General features: G+C 35.1%; 1 protein-coding gene across 2 annotated transcripts in view; it reads left to right on the top strand.

Moving 5' to 3' along the window:
- The window catches only part of MBD2 (methyl-CpG binding domain protein 2), a 77667-nt gene extending 52675 nt beyond the window's left edge, over positions 1-24992 (top strand). For both annotated transcript variants that reach the window (XM_056824449.1, XM_001362153.5), the window contains 2 exons: positions 16368-16506; positions 24518-24992. In XM_056824449.1, the coding sequence (XP_056680427.1) occupies positions 16368-16494 (127 nt within the window). In that variant the 3' untranslated portion in view covers positions 16495-16506; positions 24518-24992. The remainder of the gene's footprint in view (positions 1-16367; positions 16507-24517) is intronic.
- The last annotated feature ends 249 nt before the right edge of the window (positions 24993-25241 follow it).

Here is a 25241-nt window from a genome sequence, read left to right as displayed (position 1 = left end):
GTATTTGTCAAATTATTGGACAAATAAATATTTGTATTAATAATGTCTGTCAGAATTTTGTTACGAGCTTTGAGCCTAGAATGGGCAAAGCTTTAGTAAAAGTCTAGCCTCAGAAACTAGCTGTGTGACTCTGGGCAAGTTACTTAAAATTTGTATGTAAAACATCTGCAAAATGGGGATAATAGCCTCTACCTCCCTGGGTTTTTGTGAGAATAAAATGATATGATATTTGTAATGTATTTGCAAACCTTAAAGTGGTCTATGATCCTAGCTATTGTTCTTCTTATGACTATTTTTGTATAATTTTGACTTATATGTCCTTGTTTAAAGAGTTTTCAAGACTGCATTTTAGTGCCACAGAATCATTCTCTTGAAATAAATGAAGGATAAGTCCATTGGAATTTTTTCTTTTCACCATATCATTCACCTTTATGATCTCAAAGATGTGGTCAGCTATAGAAAATGACTTTTGGAATCCTGCTGATGTTCTCCTAATTTTACATAATGATGCCATCAGTGCAAGTATAGATCATTCTCAAAGATTTTATAAAGATGAGAGGACATTTTGTCCAGTAGCAATGGATATTTTCATTATGTTTATCACTTATTTGTGATATATATCATATATATGTACACATACATGTATATTTTCAGAAATCACATTCTATTCTTTTCTTTGCTTGATTTTTTCCTTCCTTTCAACCTCTGAAAAGGTTATCTTAAACTCTTTGTTCTGCTTTTACTAAATTGAATCCAAATTTTGAAAACTCGCCTTTCTTGAAATTCAGGCCAGCTTTTTCTCCCTATTTATTCTGTTTTCCTCTTCTTTGTATTTTTTTGGGATATGCTACTTCTGGAACACAGCATAGTGTATAAAGAACCCTGGATTAAGAATATAAATTTATTAGGCTTCTCTGAGAATTTGTTGAGATCTTTTAACTGTATTATGGTGTGTGGTGTCAGGAAGCACTGAAATTGCAATCAGATCTGAGCTTCAGCTTTGACTCTGTTACCAAGTAACTGTGATCTCGTACATATTGATTAACATCTATGAGTTATTTCCTCATTTCTAAAGGTTTAATAAAACATGTATGGAAGACTAGAGAAGAGAAATTTTAGGAAGGTTCTCACTGTGGGGAAGAAAGTTTTAAATGACTCATATGTATGATTAAGTTTTAAAATGTATGTTCTGTATTTAACTTTTATGTCAACCTATCTTTTATGTTGAGGGTGAATCACATTAGGAATGGTTCCAACTTGCTTTAGAAACAATTTCTAAATTACCTTTTAAGCTCTTCCAAACTAGTTAACATGATTTCTTTTGGCTCAGAATTTAGCTTCAAGAGATGCTTTAAAAGATATTGTATATGCATGCATGTACAGGTTTGCTCGTGTTCTAGCATATGTGCATGTTCATGTGTGCATTTGAATGTCTTTTCTGTTAATGACATCACATGTATAGACACATATTTAAACATGTGCCTATATATATGCATATAGGTGTGTATATATATACTTATATGTGTGTGTGTTTGTATGTATAAAATAATCCAAAATGTATGTTATGTTCTTTTTGGCTCTTTTTTGTTCAACTGTATATTTTTATTAGTCAACAATCTTATTTACAAATACAGTCTAATTTTACTGAATTATCCTGACTCAAGTTTAGTGTGTGTATTAACTTTCCCTTTGCTGTCTTTTTGAGAATGTTTAGAAGTATATTTTAGGAACTATTTAAAATTGAATCTTTTTATGGTTCCTTGGACTAACAAAGTATGTTTTGTTTTTGGTTATTTGATGAAGTATCATGTTTCACTCATTAGCACTGGTTCTTTGCTCCTCTACCATTTCATGGTTGAACTAATGTCTTTCTTTCTGTATCAAAACAGGCACCTCTTTACCTGTAAATTGTTAACATTTTTTTCCTTTCCTCAATTATTATGCTCTCAAAATTCCCAATCATCTACAAAGTGTTTCCTGACTGTTAAGGGAGTAGTACTTTTCCTCCCCCTCCATTTCCACATTGTCTGAACATTTAATTCCTATGGCTCACTCACTATTCATGCTCACACAGAATAACGAACTTAAACTTTTTTCAATTTTGTACAATGGGAAAAAAGAGCACCAAATTTGGAGTCAAAGGATCTGGGCAGAAATGATACTTCTTTCACTTGTTGGGGGACCATTTTCATCATTTAAGAAACAAGAGGCTGTAGGAAATGGCTCTAAGCTACTTTTCAACTCTAAATCTGTGATCATAACATTTGTGTTTTTATACTTTATGTCTATATTGATCTCTAAGAGTCTTGTTTCTCAGATAGAATAGCCTTTAAGTTTCTGTAGGATGGTTACTTGTGTATATAAAATGCTCTATATAGTACCTGGTTCAGAACTCTAAAACAAAGTGCAGAAAATGGTGAAAACTGAGCTAACAATTCCTAAAAAGAGAAAGAAGGAAAAGAAATTATTTCTCCATGATTAAAATTAATGTATTCCATTCCACAAACATTTATTAAGTGCCTACTATGTGCCAGTGTCTACTAAGTGCCCTGGATAGAAAAAAGAGGATAAAACTGACACTACTGATAATGAAAATGATATTTGTGAAATTTGTTATTTTATGAATATCTATAGCCATTATTTGCCTATCATTGTTTGCCACTCTGCCTCTTGGATTTACATATGGTACAAAGTTTTGTTTTTTTTTTTTAATTCAGAGCAGTCTTGTTCTTAATAGCCCCCTGCTGTCTAGTCTGTCAGTTTTGGTAGTTTCTAGATAGCCAGGCATATGCCTCACTGCTGTAGACTATTTCAGGGGATCTTAATTGAAGTGACATTTCCCCCATTCCTCTCCTTTTTGTTATTACCACATTTTATCTGTTTTACATTGTGGCTTTGGGCAACACCATAGTAGCTAAACTTTATAGGGGAAAAAAATAGATCTATTAGTTTTAACATGGTATAAAGATAATTTAATTTCTGATAAAACCAGACTATCTTTTCTTTGTTTACATTCCAATATGTTTTAAAAATTACTATGAAAGTGTATAATACACTATTTAAAAACCCCAAATACAAGAAAGCTGATAGCTCAAAGTCTATTATGATTCAGAAATCAGTATTGATAGCGCTTTATGATATAGAAGATTCTGGAAATATGTTAGAATAATTAAATTACAGAAAAGAACTAGACTGGAAGGGGCCTCAAAGATCAGCTAGTCCAACCAACAATAAAATTCAATGAAAGTATTAAAGTTTGTTTTGTTTTTTTAACCTAGATTTACTGGGGATTTCACAATCCTAAAAATCAATTATTTCACTTAACTAATACTATTGTACATTCAAAATCAGCAGAGCCAATCAATATTTCCATAATCTATTTTCTGATTGAGCAATTAAAATTCAGCATAGTATTTCAATTTCTCTTTTGCCTATTAGAATACTTTCTTTTCTGTAATTAAATTATTCTAATCCATCTCTAGGCCTATACTTGAAACCTTTGCAGCTTAATGTAGGACTTGCCTAAGCTTGTATTCTTCTGGTACAGTCTTAAAGAAATTAGTGCCATGTTCACACCATTATTAGGCATTGAATTAGGACTATGATGGAAGATGTTTAATTAAACTTCTTAAATATTCTATCCCTAGATTTATCTATTTTCCCCCAATACTGAATTATAATAAAGAACCATTTAATGATGGTACTGCAGTAGACATCATAGTAGCAGCAGCAAGTACTTATGCATCATCTCAGGTTTTGCTAAGTACTTTTACATATTATGTTAGGTGATTCTTCTAATCACCCAGACAGGTAGTTGTGATTATTATCTATATTTTAGAAGTGAGAAAATTGAAATTGAAAGAAGTTAAGTGACAGCTAGTTAAAAGGCTGAGGCAGGATTTTAAACTAAGCTTCCTTGCCTTTGTAAATCTGCTTCTCTATTAGTGATGCCAAACTTTACTTTTCAGAAGTGCAAAGAAGTAGACACAATCATGTATTTTTTAGTGAATCCTTGTGAAGCAGTTCTTTTCTTCTCCTATATCAACAAGAAATTATTAAGATTAAATAGCCTAAGGAACAGCTCTGCATGGAAAACAGTCAGTGCTTACTTTTATTATATTAATATGCATATACAATTAACTCAGCTCTCCTTTCTCTCCATTGGTTCCTTCCCTTCTATCTTAAGCACATTTTTAGGAGTCTCCAATCCCAAAAAACAAAAAGACACTTACTCTTGGCCCCTCTAGTCTATCCACCATCTGCCCAGCTTCTCTTTTTTCCTTTCAGTGCTAAACTTCTAGGAAAAAAGTTACCTATATTTGATGTCCCAATTTTTGCCATATTGTCTTCTCATCTTCATTCAGCCTGATTTCTACAACCATAACACTACCTTCTTAAACTTGCTCTATCAACATGATTAATGACCTAATCTCCAAGTTCAGTGACCTTCCTTTTTTGTCCTCATATGCAACTTTTATTTTTTTAATTACCTTTAACAAAGTGTGGATCACTGTCTCCTACTGATAATTCTGACCCTATTGACTTCAGAGATACCATACTCCCCTGTTCTAATACTAACCACTTTAAACACTTTTCTTTTTCACTGATTCCATAGTTCCTTTCCAACTTCTTAACAAGGGTGTTTTCTGATGTTCTACTTTTGGTCTTCTTGTCTTCTTTTTCTACCTGTTCTCCCTTTGGCAATCTCATTAAGTCCCATAACCTCACCCACTACTCTACACAGGTAACTTTCATTTAAGAGAGAGATTTTATTTGTTTTATTTGGAGGGAAGAATAATAAGTAGAAATTCTAGAGACATTTTTTAAAAATCCAATATGAAAAAAAATTCCTACAGTTAGGATTTGTTTCAAGATGGATGGGATTACCTTGTGAATTCAAGAATTTTTTTTTTATTAGAAGAAGTATTCCAGGAGAGGTTTGATTATTATTTTGATGTGTTGTAGAGGATATTCATACTTCATGGGCTCAAATGATAAATGATGAAATCCATTCCTGCTCTAAAATTCTGTATGCTTATATATGATACCTTTGATATTATCCTGATTCCTCAAACTCAACATGTCCCAAACCAGGCTTATTGTCTTTCTTCCTTTTCTTCCTGTTCCTCCATCTGATTTTACAGTTTCAGCTTGTGGTACCAACATTCATCCAATTTCTTGTGCTTATAACTCTAGAGGGCATTTTTGACTCTTTCTTCTGTCTTATTTCTAATATCTAGTTACAAAACTTTGTTTATTCCAACTCTACATCATCATTTCCATCCATCTTCTTTTCTCTTTTCCCAGTGCTACTCTTTCCCATCATCTATTATAGATCCATATTACCTTCTGCCTAGATCATTTCAAAAGCCTCCCAACAGGTTTTCTTGGTTATATTCTTTTCCACAGTCTAACCCTGTCTTGATGTGCCTGGATACTTTCTTATGCATAGATCTGGTCATACCATTCCCCTTCTCACAAATTTCAATGACTCCCTATTGCCTTTCAAAAGTTCAGATTTCTCTGCCTGCTATTCATAGTATCCACAATCTGATGCTACTCTTTCTAGATATTTATATATATTATACTTTAGCCAAACTACTCTTTTGTCTGTGCCCCAGACAAACTCAGCATCTGTGACCTCTATGTAGAGGGTATTTCCCATTCATTCTTTTTTTTTTTTTTTTTTTTGTTTCACCAAATATTTATTATCAATGAATATTTAAAAGGATTCTTTTAGTGGAAGTTTCTAGCAGCACAGTTGAAAGCCTCATTAAAATTTTTAATTGTACGTTATTGTGTTTAAGGGAATTTTCACCCCAATATACATTCTTTTCTCACTCATACCTGAAAAGTATTTAATAATAATGTAAATGTTGTCTTTAATCTGCATATCAAATTTGTTTGAAAATTCATCTAGAAGCATACTGTTTAAAAAGTCTGTATTCCAAATTACATTTTCAAGAAAAGCTATTCTTGGCTCCTCAATTGCTGCTCCTCTGAGGCCAGTCCTAGAAAGTACACCAAATTCCAAAGAGTCTTCTGTTATTAGAAATTACCTGTCACGTCTCCCAGTCCCTTAGAGACTTAGTAAGGTAATAGATTCATTTAAGCTCAAGTTGTTGTTCTGTCTTTTCAGTCATGGCCAACTCTTTATGGCCCCATTTGGGGTTTCTCTTGGCAAAAATGTTGTAGTGGTTTGCCATTTCCTTCTACAGGTCATTTTACAGATGAAGAACTGAGGCAAATAATTAAATGATTGTCCAGGTTTACATAGCTCGTAATTATGTAGATTTGAACTCAGGAAGATGAGTCTTCCTGACTCCAAATCTAGTACTTTCAAGTGATCATTGCTTTATCACTTACTCTCTTTTTTCCTCCTCCTTCCTCACACTCTTCCTATCTTTCTTCCTTCTTCCTACCAAATATATGCTTAATAAGGCCTTCTTTTTCTTAATCCAAATGAACATGTTATGGAGATTATTGGACAATATATTATTGGGGAGGAGGTTTTTAGACAGGAAGGACATTTCTCTAACATATCATGTAAGACAAATTTTTGTGATTTTTTTAAAAGTCTGAAGTTTGAATTAAAATTTTTAATTTCTTAGTGATTTCCAAATGGATTAAAATATTCAACTACCAATATGTCATCACAGTAAAACCATTTCTAAACTAGAAAAATTAATACCCTTTTGAAGTTGGTGACAAATTTAAAGGAACAACACCATGTGTATCAAATTACTATATGTATCAAGAGTACAGTGATTCCTCACTGATTGCGAGAGCTAGGTTCCAGAGACCTCCACAATAGGTAAAAATCCACAAAGTAGTGGAATTATGTTTATTTTATATATATATATATTAAGGCTTTATAAATCCTTCCCACTCTCCTAAAACATTTTCCATGCTCTTATTAACCTACAGTCACTGAGACAAATCAGTGCCCAGGATACAGAACACAGCGCTGTGGTTGGTCACCTTTGATTCCATCAGCCAAGTGTGTGCCAGGATAAGTGTAACTTTGTGATACAGAATTAGATATATTTATATATATATTTTTTTAAATATATTTTATTTGATCATTTCCAAGCATTATTCGTTAAAGACATAGATCATTTTCTTTTCCTCCCCCCCCACCCCCCATAGCCGACGCGTAAGTCCACTGGGCATTAGATGTTTTCTTGATTTGAACCCATTGCTTTGTTGATAGTATTTGCATTAGAGTGTTCATTTAGAGTCTATCCTCTGTCATGTCCCCTCAACCTCTGTATTCAGGCAGTTGCTTTTTCTCGGTGTTTCCACTCCCATAGTTTATCCTTTGCTTATGAATGGTGTTTTTTTCTCCTGGGTCCCTGCAAGTTGTTCAGGGACATTACACCACCACCAATGGAGAAGTCCATTACGTTCGATGATACCACAGTGTGTTTGTCTCTGTGTACAATGTTCTCCTGGTTCTGCTCCTCTCGCTCTGCATCACTTCCTGGAGGTTGTTCCAGTCTCCATGGAACTTCTCCACTTTATTATTCCTTTTAGCACAATAGTACTCCATCACCAACATAAACCACAATTTGTTCGGCCATTCCCCAATTGATGGGCATCCCCTCGTTTTCCAGTTTTGGGCCACCACAAAGAGCGCAGCTATGAATATTTTTGTACAAGTCTTTGTGTCCATTATCTCTTTGGGGTACAGACCCAGCAGTGCTATGGCTGGGTCAAAGGGTAGATATTCTTTTAGCACCCTTTGGGCATAGTTCCAAATTGCCCTCCAGAATGGTTGGATCAATTCACAACTCCACCAGCAATGAATCAATGTCCCTACTTTGCCACATCCCCTCCAGCATTCATTACTTTCCTTTGCTGTTATGTTAGCCAATCTGCTAGGTGTGAGGTGATACCTCAGAGTTGTTTTGATTTGCATCTCTCTGATTATAAGAGATGTAGAACACTTCTTCATATGCTTGTTAATAGTTTTGATTTCTTTATCTGAGAACTGCCTATCCATTTCCCTTGCCCATTTATCAATTGGAGAATGGCTTGATTTTTTGTACAATTGATTTAGCTCTTTATAAATATGAGTAATTAAACCTTTGTCAGAGGTTTCTATGAAGATTTTTTCCCAATTTGTTGTTTCCCTTCTGATTTTAGTTATATTGGTTTTGTTTGTACAAAAGCTTTTTAGTTTAATGTAGTCAAAATTATTTATTTTACATTTTGTGATTCTTTCTATATCTTGCTTGGTTTTAAAGCCTTTCCCCTCCCAAAGGTCTGACATGTATACTATTCTGTGTTTACCCAATTTACTTATGGTTTCCTTCTTTATGTTTAAGTCACTCACCCATTTTGAATTTATCTTGGTGTAGGGTGTGAGGTGTTGATCTATTCCTAGTCTCTCCCACACTGTCTTCCAATTTTCCCAGCAGTTTTTATCGAATAGTGGATTTTTGTCCCAAAAGCTGGGATCTTTGGGTTTATCGTATACTGTCTTGCTGAGGTCGCTTTCCCCCAGTCTATTCCACTGATCTTCCTTTCTGTTTCTTAGCCAGTACCAAATTGTTTTGATGACTGCTGCTTTGTAATATAGTTTTAGGTCAGGGACTGCAAGGCCCCCATCATATGTGTTTTTTTTCATTATTTCCCTGGATATCCTTGATCTTTTGTTCTTCCAAATGAACTTTGTTATGTTTTTTTCTAAATCAGTGAAGAAGTATTTTGGTAGTTCAATGGGTATGGCACTAAATAGATAAATAAGTTTGGGTAGGATGGTCATTTTTATTATATTGGCTCGTCCTATCCATGAGCAGTTAATGTTTTTCCATTTGTTCAAGTCTAGTTTTAGTTGTGTGGCGAGTGTTTTGTAGTTGTGTTCATATAGTTCCTGTGTTTGTCTTGGGAGGTAGATTCCTAGGTATTTTATTTTGTCTAAGGTGATTTTGAATGGGATTTCTCTTTCTAGTTCTTGCTGCTGAGCTGTGTTGGAGATATATAGAAAAGCTGATGATTTATGTGGGTTTATTTTGTATCCTGCAACTTTGCTAAAGTTGTTGATTATTTCAATTAGCTTTTTGGTTGAATCTCTAGGATTCTTTAAGTAGACCATCATGTCATCCGCAAAGAGTGATAACTTGGTCTCCTCCTTGCCTATTTTGATGCCTTCAATTCCTTTATCTTCTCTAATTGCTACTGCTAGTGTTTCTAGTACAATGTCAAATAGTAGAGGTGATAATGGGCATCCTTGTTTCACTCCTGATCTTATTGGGAATGCATCTAGTTTATCCCCATTGCAGATGATATTAGCTGTTGGTTTTAGATAAATACTGTTTATTATTTTTAGGAATGACCCTTCTATTCCTATGCTTTCTAGTGTTTTTAATAGGAATGGGTGTTGTATTTTATCAAAGGCTTTTTCTGCATCTATTGAGATAATCATGTGGTTCTTGCTAGTTTGCTTGTTGATGTGGTCAATTATGTGGATGGTTTTCCTAATATTGAACCAGCCCTGCATCCCTGGTATGAATCCTACTTGATCATGGTGAATGATCCTTCTGATCACTTGCTGGAGTCTTTTTGCTAGTATCCTATTTAAGATTTTTGCATCTATATTCATTAGGGAGATTGGCCTATAGTTTTCTTTCTCTGTTTTTGACCTGCCTGGTTTTGGAATCAGTACCATGTTTGTGTCGTAAAAGGAGTTTGGTAGAACTCCCTCTTTGCTTATTATGTCAAATAGTTTGTATAGTATTGGGATTAACTGTTCTCTGAATGTTTGATAGAATTCACAGGTGAATCCATCAGGCCCTGGGGACTTTTTCTTAGGAAGTTCTTTGATGGCTTGTTGGATTTCAATTTCTGATATGGGATTATTTAGGAATTCTATTTCCTCTTCTGTTAGTCTAGGCAGTTTGTATTTTTGTATATATTCATCCATTTCTCCTAAATTGGTGTATTTATTGCCATATAATTGGGCAAAGTAATTTCTAATGATTGCCTTAATTTCCTTCTCATTGGAGGTGCTGTCCCCCTTTTCATCTCTAATGCTGTGAATTTGCTTTTCTTCCTTCCTTTTTTTAACTAGATTGACCAGTACCTTGTCTATTTTGTTTGTTTTTTCAAAGTACCAGCTTCTTGTCTCATTTATTAAATCAATAGTTCTATCACTTTCGATTTTATTAATTTCTCCCTTAATTTTTAGGATTTCTAATTTGGTTTTCTGCTGGGGGTTTTTAATTTGATCGCTTTCCAGTTTTTTCATTTGCATTTCCAATTGATTGATCTCTGCTCTCCCTTGTTTGTTAATATAAGCATTCAGGGATATGAATTTACCTCTGATTACCGCTTTGGCTGCATCCCAAAAGGTTTGAAAGGATGTTTCGCCATTGTCATTTTCCTCGATGAAATTATTAATTGTTTCTATGATTTCTTCTTTAACTAAACGGTTTTGGAGTATCATATTGTTTAATTTCCAATTGGTTTTAGATTTGGTTTTCCATGTACCATTACTAATCATTATTTTTATTGCCTTGTGATCTGAGAAGGCTGCATTCATTATTTCTGCTTTTCTGCATTTGTGTGCTATGTTTCTGTGACCTAATGTATGGTCAATTTTTGTGAATGTGCCATGTGGTGCTGAGAAGAAGGTGTATTCCTTTTTATCCCTATTTATTTTTCTCCATATGTCTATTAATTCTAATTTTTCTAAGATTTCATTCACTTCTTTTACCTCTTTCTTATTTATTTTTTGATTTGATTTATCTAAATTTGATAATGGTTGGTTTAAGTCTCCCACTAGTATGGTTTTATTGTCTATTTCTTCCTTCAATTCTCCTAGTTTCTCCATTAGAAATTTGGGTGCTATATTATTTGGTGCATACATATTGATTAATGATATTTCCTCATTGTCTATAGTCCCTTTTAACAAAATATAATTACCTTCCCTATCCCTTTTGATCAGGTCTATTTTTGCATTGGCTTTATCAGATATCATGATTACCACTCCTGCCTTCTTTCTATCAGTTGAAGCCCAGAAGGTCTTACTCCATCCTTTAATTCTGACCTTGTGGGTGTCAACCCGCCTCATGTGTGTTTCTTGAAGACAACATATGGTAGGGTTTTGGATTCTAATCCATTCTGCTATTCGTCTACGTTTTATGGGTGAGTTCATCCCATTCACGTTCAAAGTTATGATTGTCATTTGTGGACTCCCTGGCATTTTGATTGCCTTCCCTAATTCTAACCTTTTCTTCTTCGGCTCTACCTTTTAGTCTAGTGATTTACTTTGAAACAGTCCCCCTTGTCCCCTCCCTTGATGTTTCCCTTTTTAGTCCCTCCCTTTTTGTTCCCTCCCCCTCCCCCCTCTCTTTCCCTCCCTTTTTGTTCTCCCTCTCCCCCTCCCCTCCTTGGTTTTCCCTTCTCCTTACCCTTGTTGGGTAAGATAGAATTCAAGTTCCCAATGGATCTGGATGTTTTTCCCTCTCAGAGCTGATTTCCCTGAGATTGAGGTTTAAGTAACCCCCCCCCCCCTCTTCCTCTCCTTCTTATAGGAGTTTTCTTCCCCTCCCCTTCCCATGTGAATCTTTGTGTGAGAATGATTATTCTATTTGGTCTTTCTTTACCCCCTATTTATACATTACATTTTTTCCCCCACATGTTAGTATACATAGGTTGATATAAATGTAGTCCTTATAGAAGAGAGTTTGCGTAAAAGAAGAAGATAACATTTTCCCCTTTCCTTAATATTTACCTTTTCAGGTATTCCTTGCTCTTTGATTTTCGGTATCAAACTTTCCACAGAGCTCTGGTCTTTTCTTTGCAAAAAGTTGGAAGTCTTCTATTTTGTTGAATGCCCATACTTTCCCTTGGAAGTATATAGTCAGTTTTGCTGGGTAGCTGATTCTTGGTTGGAGACCCAGCTCTCTTGCCTTTCTGAAGATCATGTTCCATGCCTTACGATCATTCAGCGTAGAACTTGCAAGGTCTTGTGTGACCCTGATTGGCAGTCCTTTATATCTAAATTGTCTTTTTCTGGCTTCCTGTAGGATTTTTTCTTTTGTTTGATAGCTTTGGAATTTGGCAATTACATTCCTGGGAGTTGTCTTTTGGGGGTTTAGTGTAGAAGGTGTTCTGTGAGCTCTATCAGTGGCTGTATTGCCCCCTTGTTCTAGAATCTCTGGGCAATTTTCTTTGATTATATCTTGTATCACCATGTCCAGTTTGGTGTTTATTTCTGGCTTTTCTGGGAGTCCAATTATTCTTAAATTATCCCTTCTCCCCCTATTTTCCAGATCTATCACCTTGTCGGTGAGATATTTTATGTTCTCTTCTAATTTCTTGGTATTTTGGCTTTGCTTTATTGATTCTTGCTCTTTTACACGATCGTTGTCTTCCAGCTGCCTGATTCTGGCCTTTAAAGCCTGGTTTTCTTTTACAGTTTGGTCAAACTGGTTTTGTAGATGCGTGAATTTCTTTTGCATTATTTCCAACTTTTCCTCCCAGAAGGCTTCCATCTTTTTGGTCATTTCTGATTCAAATTCTTCATAGGTTTGTGGAGAGTTTCCATTTCCTTTGGAAGGTTTTGGAGCATTTTCTTTTATATTATCTTCTGTCTGCTCTGTATTTTGTATTTTGGCTCCATAGAATGTGTCCAAAGTCGCCCCTTTCTTCTTATTTTTCTTGGTATTTTGGGGCTTCTGTGGTTCTGTGGAGTTTGCCATTTCTGAATGTGGAGGATTAGCTTTTCTTATCTCTGGTGATCCGAGGCTTTAGTCCTGGGCAGATGTTGGTTCTATGAGTTTTCCCTGGGTTAAACTGAATATGCCTCACTGGAACTGGAATGGAAGGGTCGGACCACGAGGCACACTCTCCCCCCGGCTCGCTTTCAGGAAGTTGCCTTCAGAATCGCTGGCAGTGAGGCTGTTTCGTCGGCCTGCGGGGGGGATGGGCTGCAGCTTTCCCAAGCTCTAGGGCAAGGACTTTCACTGCGACTTGGATAGCAGGATCCAGCCCGTGAGGCTGTCTTGCCCGCCCTGAGGGTTGCTGTTGTTTTGACCAGCTCTCTGCAGCGGAGGCCCCAGGCAGTAACTTTCACCCTGACCGACCAGCTCTTTGCAGCGGAGGCCCCAGGCAGTAACTTTCACCGGCTCTTTGCAGCGGAGGCCCCAGGCAGTAACTTTCACCCGGACTGGGACTTGGGTAGAAGACCCTGAGGGTTGTTGTTCCTCAGACCCTGCTCTCTGAGCCCGGCGCGGCTGCCGCTTCCGGGAGCCTTGGACTCTGCGCTCCTACCCCTGAGGTCCGAGGGATCTCGGGTTCTGGCTTTTAAGGGGAGCCGTACCTTTTGAACCGGGTCCAGGTCCAGGAGGAGGGTTCCCAGGGTCTGTGCTGTTGATCGTTTTGAATTTCGGCGCCTTCGGAGCTTATCGTTTGAGATCGGTCGGGAAGGGTTTTCAGGAGATCTGAGCTTTAGCTTTCTCTAAGCCGCCATCTTAACCGGAAGTCTCCCATTCATTCTTTAAAGCATTACTTAAGTGACAATTTTCCTCCAAAGTCCATATATAATATTTAGTTTTGCAATGCATTTGTTTTTTAATGCTTTATTTTTGAGATAGAGCATGGTGTAGTTGATAGGAGTATTGCATTGTAGAGAATCTACAATGTCTGTATTGTTATAGGAAGTGGCTCACTAAGAACTCCCTAAACCAGTGTTTTTAAGAATGAATTATTGGTCTGATATTAGATATTAGTTATGTTTCAAACATAAACATAAACTAAAGAGTAAGCTTCATGTGAAAAGACAGTAGCCCATTGATGGTGAACCTATGGCATGCATGCCAACGATGGCATGCAGAGTGCTCTCTGTGGACATGCATGCCACCTTCCCCCTCCTTAAGCTCCCCCTTCTCCCCAGAATTTGTTACTAGAAAGGCAGAGGGCCTTGAGTGGAGCTGCTCCCTTCCTCTCTGTGCTTGATATTTTTTCACATCACCCGCCCCTCTGCCCAGCAGCCCAATGGGAATGCACAGGGGTAAGGAGGGAGGCTCACAGGTGGTAGAGCTGGAGGGCCTCTCCCCTACCCCTCTGTATACTTTCTCCCAATGGGAGCACTTTTTTCTCCCTCCCTTGTGTGTGAATGAATGACCTGGATTATGTTTATATTCATTTATTTTTTTTTTACTTCCAAATTCTTGTACTCATTCTCCAAGATTCATCAGTATATATTTTAATAGTTCTATCTTTGAAGGAGCACATTCAGTATTTTAATCAAGTTAGTATCTAACAGACAATATTGACCCAACCTTTCTTCTGGTGTCATTCATTCTCTCTTCTCAAGATTGCTGAAAATGATTTGTGACACTTATTACCACTCACCTCTGCATCCTTAAATGTGGAAAATGAATCTTCTAATCTGTTTAAAAAATCTCTCAAATAAAGATTTTTACTGGGTTTTAAACCCATTTATTAAAAATACTAAATGTAACACCTGATTAGTTTGTAAAAAAACTCAACTGAATGACATAAGAGAATATAGAATATTTGCTAGATGAATTTCAACAAAAATCTTTGCTTAATTGGTGGATAGAATTGGAAAAATGATGTCATGATTTGGTAATATTAGCTAATGATGTGCTTAATCAGTATGGATTTATATATTTTTGTCTGAAATCTTTTTCAACTGACAGCTTTTAAACCATATATCAAAATACATTGAACTTTGAACTAGTCCTTTGATTACTATATTGTAAAATGTTAAGTGAAGATTTAAAAACAATGAAGCAAATTGAATCATACTGCTTTCACTAAAACACATTGTTGTCTGCACTGGTGGAGGCCACATTTAACTCATTAAATTATCAATCATTTTATGGGCATCAAAAGGCCCTGGAAAAATAGTAATTAGATTTGCATTGTTTTTCATGAATTTAATACACTTTTCTGAAGTAGTGCTATAAATTGTATTTTTAGTGAGCAGGAAAAATTTCTAGATTTTGAGGTAATTTTTATGTCTGTAGTTTTTAAGCAAAGCAATATGTGTATACAATTTATAAATTAAACATATATAGTAGAGGAATATATTCTAAACTTGTTTTTTTAGTGAGTTATGCAATCCCAAAATTTGAAGATCTCTATGATAGACATATAACCCCTTAAGTTTGATCAGTTAGTTAAAATAAATATGACCTGTGGGGACTTGGCTTACTTTGAGATGAGGACATGAAAAAATTGATATTTTGTTAGATAAGTCAAAGAATCTGAGGAGTACTTTTGTGTATTCCATCAAAAGTCAGAATGGCATTGTTATGTACAAAAAGTTACCATTCCTGAGAATTTGAGACTAATCTCAATGGAATGCAATAGTTTTCTCTGTTATATACATATATTTAAAGTTGAAGTGGTTGAGAAACCTTAGTAGAATCTTAAATCCTATTTGAATGGTATTAAAAAACTAATAAGATTTGTAAAGCTTATGATTTTTTTATAATTATTTTCTATTCACTAATAGTGTGATAAGTAAATATTCCCATAGTATGAATTTTACCCAGGACTTTTAACTTTAAGACATTGTTTAGTAGTATACTATTTGGGATTTATGGATATATTTTAGAAGCACATTACATACTTTAAAAATATTGTAGGTATGTTTTCTCATTGTCTTACTATAAACATAAAGGTCTTTTGTCCTTGTAATCTGGTTGTGTGTAGTTTCATGATATCCACAAATTATTAAAAATTCCCAAAGAAAGGTTTCCAGAATTTATAGAAAGCACAGGCAAGAATCATATAGAAGGAAAAGATCTGAGTAGTTTGTGCTCCATATTCTAGTGGAAGAAAATGTGTTATTGTAGCATGGAAACTCTTAACATTTTTGTCAGCAGAAGTTAAGTTCTGACAAGTCTTACCAGACTGAAAAGGCTTACATTATGATTATGATTGTAGTGATGAACAGTCTGTCATTTGTTGTCCAAAGACCTGCCTATCAAAATTGAATTGACTCATTGCCAAGTTGCTCATAAGGTCTTAAAATTTTTAGGTCACAGCTATTTTAAAAGACCATCTTCTAAGTAACTCATTAAGGACTATTCGTGGATATGCTTTCCACTATAAAAAAAAAAAAGAATTGTTCTGAATGTGGAGACAGAAATGAATTGAGGTCTGCATTGGTAGAGGCAGTGTTGAGTTCATAGATTTGTCATATTTTTGTTCTGAATAAGTAGCGAGAGGACCTTAAAAAGAAAACAAAACAACCATACTGTTTCTTTTTTTTTTAGAATTTAACCTTTAGAACTTTCTGAAGCCATGATAAAAGCTTAAGAACAGTTATGATTTTCTTGTGAGAATTTTGAGTGTTTTCCCATTTGCTTTTTTAAAAACAGAAAACAGGAAGAACGAGTACAACAGGTGCGTAAGAAATTGGAAGAAGCACTGATGGCAGATATTTTGTCACGAGCTGCTGATACAGAAGAGATGGATATTGAAATGGACAGTGGAGATGAAGCATAAGAATATGATCAGGTAAATGAAAAGTCAACCTAGGTAAATGGCAGGCTTACTGTTTGAATTGCTTAGAAATGAACATTTAAAAAAACTATGAATTTCTAAGATCAATAACTTGTCATCACATAAAAGAAACTGATCTTTGAATAACATCAGTTGATTAGCAAGCATTTATTAGGCACCTATTAATTCATAGACAAAAAATAAAATAGGCCATGACCTCAGAGGGTTTATATTCTCTTGAGAAGCCACATACACATAGAAATATATACAGAATATATGAATATCATTTCCTGGGTGGAGAAGGGGGGTGGAGGGGAGAAGTATCAGTAGATGAGGTTAAGCAGGCAGCATTTGAACTTGGCTCCAGAAGTTACTGGGGATTCTAAGAGATAGAAGTATAAGGAAGGAGGACATTCCAGGCATACAGTACATCAAGTAAATAAAGCATTTTCCTATAAATAATCATAGTAGTAAAGTTGTTACTCTTAGTTATTAAGAAAGAAAATCTTAACAGAGCTACTTAAAGTGGAATAGATGCCACACAGGCTGGATAATCAGATAATCAAAATAATTGGTATTATTAATTATGTAAGGCAACAGGTGGTATAGCTGTCACCCTGGGCAAGTCACATAATTCTGTTTGCCTCAGTTTCCTCATCTATAAAATTAGCTGGAGAAGGAAATGGCAGACCACTCCAGTACTTTTGCCAAGAAAACACCAGTGGGGTCAAGAAGAGTTGGACATGAGTGAAACAATTGAACAAAACAACCACAAAGGAGTCTTACCTTCTGAAGTCACTAGTACTTCTTAGAATCAGTAACTCTGTGATAGTTTCCTTTGAAGTTCTAGTATTTCAGAAAACTGGTATGATTTTTTTCTTGTATTACTTGCAGCTGATATCACTGAAAGAAATCTCTTTTTAGTCATCCAGTTATTTAATTGAGTAAATAAAGATCCCTGCTGTGGATATTTTTTGATTAACATGAATGGTCAAGAAACTGGGATTTGTCGGATGTAATGTACTTCTCTACTAGCAGCAATGCATTGATCCAGGACAGTTTTGAGGGACTTGAGAGAAAGAACACTATACACATTCAGAGGAAGAACTGTGGGAATGGAAACACAGAAGGAAAAAAAAACTGCTTGATCACATGGGTGGATGGGGATATGATTGGGGATGTAGACTCTAAAAGATCACCCTAGTGCAAATATCAATAATATGGAGATAGGTCTTGATCAGTGACACATGTAAAAATTCAATGGAATTGCGTGTTGTCTATGGGAGGTGGGGTGGGGAGAGAGCAGTTAAAGAACATGAATCTTGTGACCATAGAAAAACATCCTAAATTAATTAAATAAAATATTTCAGAAAATTAAAAAAAAAAGAAACTAGGATTTGTGCTTAACTGAATTATCCAGTTAAAATTAGTTTTTGTTTATAATTGTGCAAAAGCAACATGATGAAAATAACCTTTAATTGCAATCTCTCAAAAACTTAGGGGGTCAAAATGTTTCTCTCTGAAAGATAGAAAATAATATCTGATAGCACTACTGCCCCAACCCCATCTTTTTCCTCACCCCACTAAAAATTTGTTTGAAACTACATGGAAATGAAGTTTTCGTTTTTTTTTTTGTCTTGGATAATTTGCATTTTGCTCAGTGGTACTCTTCTATTATTAAAATTTCCTTTCCTTTATATTTAAAGTCTTTCTCCTGATCACTCACTGGCTTGCAGAATTTTTTCATTTGTCATTAGAATTGTTACCCCTAACCACTATATTTTGGAATTTTACATCCTGGGATTTTTTTTTTTCCTGAAGGTGATCTGTGGATTGATTCTTTTGTCTGGAATTTTCTTTTCCTATTTAGAAGTGCTAGGTGGTTTTCTTTTATTATTTCTTACATTATGATAGTTTTTTTTTAAACGTGTTCCTTTCAGGGACCCATAATCCTTCAGTTGTTTCCATTTTTCCTGCCTTTGAGATCAATGTTTTATACTTGTCTGGATATCATGTTTTCTTTTAATGTTACTATTTTTTCTGACTTCTCTATTTCAAGATTTGTCTTTAACTTTTTTATGTTTGCATCTGTAATCAGTTGTTCTATCTTTTGTCTCTTTGGGGAGTATCCACTGTGGTTTCAAATTTTTCTGTTCTGCTTATTATTTATGCTGGGCCTGCCATAAATTCAGCTTTCAAATTTTCATTTTTCTTTTAAACTATTCAGGAACATCTTGCTATTCCTCCAAACATTCCATTTCTAACTCGTAAGCATTTCTCATATATCCAGAATACTCTTCCCTCCTCATATCTGCCTCATGGCTTCCTTGGTTTTCTCTTAACTCTCAGATAAAGTCTCACCTTTTTTCTTTTGTCTATTCCTTCTTAAACTTACTGCCTTTTTTCCTGAGGCTATCTCCAATTTATCTTGTTTAATCTTGTTTGTGTGTTGTTTTCCTCATTAGACAGTGAGCTCCTAGAGAGCATGAACAACTATTTTTTTGCAAATGGCAGAAACTTAATAAATGCTAATTGATTTATCAGATCTTAATTAATTTTCCTTTGATTGGATTTGTTTAGCTCACCTGGAGATTCTGTTTCCTGTTAATACTTTCCCTTTTATGTGCTTATTTATGTTCAAGCTTTAGTTTTATTTCTCCTGAGATCTTTGATAATTTTATTCTTTTCCCCTTGTTTTCCCTGTTATATAGCCATTATATATACTGGATATGGGGGGTATGAGAATATTACAGTAGTCTAATCAATCAATAAACATTTAAGTGCCTACTATGTACCAGATACAGTGCCAAGTGCTGGGGATACAAAAAGAGACAAGAGATAATTCTGCCGTTCATAGAGCTAATAATCTAATGGGGAGTGGGGCCAGCATGTAAATATATGATCAAGTTATATAGGAGATACACCAGAAATTATTAACAGAGGAAAAGCTCTAGAATTAAGAATGTCAAGAAAGGCTTCTTGTAATAGAAGGGATTTTAGTTGGTATTAAAAGGACATAAGAGAAGCCAATTGGCAGAATTGAAGAGAGAAAGCATTCCAGGAAAGGGGGACAGGTAGAGAACAGGCTTGGAGCCAAGAAATGTGTCTTGTTTGTGGAACAACAAGGAGGCCATTGTTGAAAGAGTATATAGCATGGGATAAGGTGTAAGATATCTGGAAGGCAGAAGGGAACTAGGTTATGAAGAGCTTTGAATATAAAATGGAACATTTTGCATTTGATCCTGAAGACTAAGAGAGTTTATTAAGTAGGGACATGCCATGATTAAACCTACACTTTGGAACAATCCCCAAGGTGGAATGGAGAATGGACTGGAGTGGGGAGAGACTTGAGGTAGACAGACCAACAGGCTATTCAGATAATCCAGGTGTGAAGTGATAAGAGCCTGTACTAAACTGGTGATAGTGTCTCAGGAGAGAAAGAGATATATTTGGGAGATGTTGCAAAGATGAACTCAACAACCTGTGGCAACACACTGAATATGAGGGGAGAGAGATAGTGAGGTGTCTAGAATAATTTCTGGATTGCAAATCTGAGTGACTTGGAGGATAATGCTGTTGCCCTCTATAGGGAAGTTAGTAGGGGAAGGAAGGGTTTAGGAGAGAAGATAATATATTCCACTTCAGATATATTTAGTTTTGGACATGCCTCCTCCAGTTCAAAATGTCTGAAAGGCAACTGGAAATGTAAGATTGAAAGCCAGTAGAGAGGTTGGGGCAGGAGAGGTAGATTTGAGAATCATCATCTTAGAGAAAAATAATTAAATTAATGGCAGCTGATGAGATGCATCCAAGTGACTCTGTCTTCTACTCCCCTCCTAAAAGAGACCAGCTATTAAGGGGGCCTGAAAACATATCCTTTCTTCATGCCTGTTGTATTGCTCCAGTTAATAAGACTTTTGACAAATTCTTGGTTTAGATATTACCTGGGGATTGCCCATGTTTTCCAGGAATGTGGTTATACTATAGCAATGTTGAGTAAAAGTAAGAGTGTTGTGGTGAATTCTAGATAACTGGCAGATATTTATAAGTTTCTTCCCCTTCAGGATGTTTTAAATACTTTGTCTGAAAGTTGTTATTATATCTTCTTTGGTAGTCTCAGTATGAGTAAAGCCTGTGAGTTATAAAAATTTTATCAATGCCTTTTATTGATAACTATTGTATTTTTCTAAATTGGTTAGTATAGTGAGTCCTATACATAATATCTGTAGGTACATTCCACTTAATATTAACTTGGTAAAAAAAAAAACTACAACCCAATGTTGGATGAAATTACAGGAATATGTAAATATTATATAATAAATGGATGATCAACCAAATGACTTACAGTAGTAGTAGTTAATAATGAAAAAAATGACAGTTTGAAGGAGTCTTATGAAGGGTATGCCTGTAGATGTTTCATTAACATTCTTTATACCTTTTGAAGACTTTGCAGTTTTCAGACAGCTTTCTCATACATTATCTTATTTATTCTTATCTGTGGAATAGATAGAGTAGGCATTGGACTTGTCAGAGATGAGAAAATTGAGAGATTGTGTGATCAACCATTTTGCCTTAGCTTTCACATCTAATAAGTGATAAGGCTGAGACAAACATGGTCTCCTAAATTGATGTCCAATAGCCTTTTTGCTATTACATATTATCTCTCATTGATAAATGCTTTGTGCTCATAGTCCAGGGCCCATACTTGTGCTATTACTTGATTGTTAAAAACTTTTAAAATATTTTGTTAAATGAAAATAATTTTAAAATCTAATGTCTATGTTTTAGAAACTAAGAATGTATTAAATGTAAAGAGCTTACTCTAAAGAGAAATAAATATAATATGTTTAAATAGTATACACACTCAAAGATTGGGCAGTTAGGTGGCACAGCTGATTGCTAGGCCTGGAGTCAGGAAGACTCATCTTCCTGAAATCAAATCGGCCTTAGATACTTCTAGCTGTGTGACCTTGGGCAAGTCACTTCAACCTTTTTGTCTCAGTTTCTCATCTATAAAATGAGTTGGAAAAGGAAATGGCAAGCCACTCCAGTGTCTTCCAAGAAAACTGAAAACAACACTTGAAGGTTATAGTGTCGTAGATTTAGAACAGGAAGGGATACCAAGGGCCATCTGTTCCAATCCCAATTTTTTATAAAGAAGAAAATTGAGGCCCAAGGAAGGTGCATTTTACCCAAGTCAAACAAGTAGTGCGTACATGTTAATGTGTGTATGATTGGGTCTATGTTTGTGTAAGATAGTAGGAGCCTCCTGGCTAGAATCCATAGAAATTCAAGGGAACACAGTCCAAGAGAGAGAGGTGGTCAAGAATGAAAATTTGAAAATATACAAGGAAGTGATTCCAACAAAGTTGGAAAAAATGAAATTTATCTGAAGAGACTAGAGTGAATGAACAAGGAATTAACTAGCAAATTTAGAGTTTAGAAAAGAAATATACAAAAGATAAAAGGAAGGCTAGGAAATAGAATAAATATCAGAGCATGACTTGATCCTTTAAAAAGTAGCATCAGGAATGTAAAAGCACGGAAAGCTAAAGTTGAAGGAGGAAGCAAGGAAAAACAAAAAGGGATTTTCTTTCCTTTTTAAAATATTTTATGTTAAAAAGTGTAAAAAACGAGATAAGAACCTTTGTTTAGTTTGGATGGAACAATTATAACAACAAAAAATAAATTACTGTTTAGCCCTTATTTTATTTTTTATTTTTTCCCCTACCCAGAAGAATTAGCTTTGTGCTAGAAATGCCAAATCAAAAATGACTAAAAGAACTGAGATGCATACAGAGATAAAAATTGAGCATCTAGCTCTCCTTAATGAAGCCAAGTATTTTGGTTCTGTGGACTGCAGCAACCTTTGGGTACTGAAAGAACAAGCAAAAGAACTTACCTAAACAGTAATTTTGACTTTCCCAGTCACCTGTTTCCCTTCTAATTTTAACTGTGTAGATGCTAATATTATTTTATCAAAGCTTTTGACAAATTATTTAATACTATTCTTGTGTAGAAGATGGAGAGATAAAAGAAGATGGGTGAAAATACAATTTACATAAATCCAGAACTACTTGGATATCCAGACTCTTAGTAGTTGTTCATGGTTCAATTTCAGTGAGAAAGTGGTCTCAATAGAGTACCTCACTATGGCTTTGTACTAGTCAGTTTTCAATATCAAACATAGATAGAATACTTATCCAACTTTTAAACTGCACAAAGTTGAGGATAGCTAACAGAATAGATTTCAGTCAGGATCTAGAAGGATCTTGATATTTTAGACACTTAGTGCCTAGTTTTCAAGCATTTATTAAGCATTTACTATGTTCCAGGCATTGCACTAGGTACTAAAAGGCAAAAGCAAATTCTCTCACCTTAGAGAGTTCACAATCTAGTAAGAGACAACATGTAACCAACTATATAAGATATATACAAATTCAAGTGTCATGTGTAGGAAAGAACAAGAAGGTCAACATCATTAGATTGTGTAGATTATATGGAGGTCAGTGAATTGTGAGAAGACTGGAAAGTTAGGAAGGGGCTAGGTTATAAAAGCCAAATATAGTATTTTATATTTGACCCTGGAAGTAATCCCACCTTGATTTTTTAGGGGTATGACATGGTTAGACCTGTACTTTAGGAACCTCACTTTAATATCTGAGTGGAGGATGGACTAGAGTGCAGAGATTTGAGATATGGAGATCAATTAGAAGTCTAGGAGTGAGATGATAGGGCTTGAACCAAGGGTAGTTTTGGGAGTAGGTAGAAAGGGATGTAAATGAGATACTTTGTGAAGGGAGAAACAGGATATAGTAACAGATAAAATATGTGAAGCAAGTGTTTGTGAGAAGTTAAAGATAACAAGGTTGCAAGCTTGGGCAATGATGGTAATCATAAGGAAGTTTCAAATAGGATGGGTTTGAAAGGGAAGTTCTCTTTTGGTGTGTTGAATTTGAGATACAGAATATTTACTTTGAGATATTCTGCAGATAGTTGGTTAATATGAGACCAGACATTAGGATCTACATAAGAGCTGGTTAAGTAGACTTGAGCATGTAGATCAAGGATTCTTAATGTGGTTTCCAAGGGATTTATGATAGATTTAGAGATATGTAAACTTGGATTGGGAGAGGAGCATCTTGCATTTAATATTTAACCAATATCAGCATTTACTTCATTTAAAAATTAATATACAAAACATCTGAAAAAGGGGTCCATAGGCTTCAACAAATTGGCAAAGGGTCCTTGTCACACAAAAGTTAAGAGCCTTTGCTTTAGATCTAATTGATCTAGATTTAGGTTGAATCAAACAAGATGAAATTCATTAGGAAGGAATATAAAGTCTTATATTTAGTTATCAAAAAATCAGTGTCTCAAATACAAAACAGAGGGGGCATGGTTAGATGACAACTGTGAAAAAGATCTGGGTCTTTTAGTATATTACATATTCAAATGAATCTGTTTAGCAGCCAAAAAAATCTAATGTAATGTTGGTCCACATCAAAAGAGGTAAAGATTTTTGGAATTTGGTGGTGATTGCCTACTGTACTCTGTTCTTATGGAACCTCCTCTGTAGTGTTGTGGTTCACATAGTTTCAAAAGTAGAATGGGCTGGCTGAAAAGATTAAAGTCAGAGACTGGATAAACAACTTCTAAGTTATAATGGAAATTCCTTTCTTGTTCAGGTTGGGTAGTCCCTTTCACCTATCAAATTTTGTGATTGTGTAGTTGTAAAGAAAGATTGTGAAGTGCTTGAAGATATATGCATGTATATGTGTATGTGTCATCTTTCCAAACAGAATAAAGTTCTAATCCACTGGGAGAACATGGTTGTGAAACAGTGGGGAAGTGAATTGGGTACTTTGAAGTATAGAGATAAAAATAACTGTATAATTTCTTTAACTGTGTGACTAAATGAGACCTTAAAAGGAGTGTTTCTAATTTGTTGGAAGTGTTTGCTGTCAATTGGAGTTCTTACTTAAGAAACAATTGACTAATTTTATTTATTTTTTTGTTCCTCCAGGTACTTTCAACTGACTTTCCCCAAAAGCAAATTCCTAGAAGTTGAACATAAATGTTTCCACTGGGTTTTGCTTATAAGAAGAAATGGACCCATGCACTTATATAGCTTTTTAATAGCGTTAACCAATGCATTTTAGACATATTTTGATGTATATATCTATTATTCAAAAATTGATCTTTATTTTGAGTCCTAGGACTTAAAAGTAGCCTTTTAAAATATCAAGCAGCTCCCTTAAAATGAAGCCAAGCTTTTTTATACCAGGTTGCAATCTGCTGGAAATATTGTATTTGTATGAAATACTTGCTTCCCCCTACAGTTTTAGTATGAATGGATCAGGAGACCTGAAAAAATTACCCAATTAAAGATTATTATGACTTCAATGTATATAAACAGATTTTTATACTTCTATTGAAAGAAGACGCCTGTACATTCTTCCATCATCACTGTAAAGAAAAATAAATGATTATATTCACAAGCTGTTTGGAATCATTTCTGTCATAGAGAATCAATTATAGGTTACTCTTTAGAATTCTAAAATTAGATTCCACTTCAACCATTGACATTAGATTTGGAGGGGAGGTGATATTTGAATATATTTGTTATTACCACCTAAGGCAATTTGTCAGGTTATTATGAAAGTTGAGCTACTTTTACTAGTGTGTATACTTTGTTTGGCCCAAAGTGACTTGCTTATTTTTCATTTCCTAGAGTAGCAAGCGCCTCT

The sequence above is a fragment of the Monodelphis domestica genome, chromosome 3 (assembly GCF_027887165.1).
Source record: "Monodelphis domestica isolate mMonDom1 chromosome 3, mMonDom1.pri, whole genome shotgun sequence".
Lineage (NCBI taxonomy): Eukaryota > Metazoa > Chordata > Mammalia > Didelphimorphia > Didelphidae > Monodelphis > Monodelphis domestica.
This window is presented reverse-complemented; position numbering and strand designations above follow the sequence as displayed.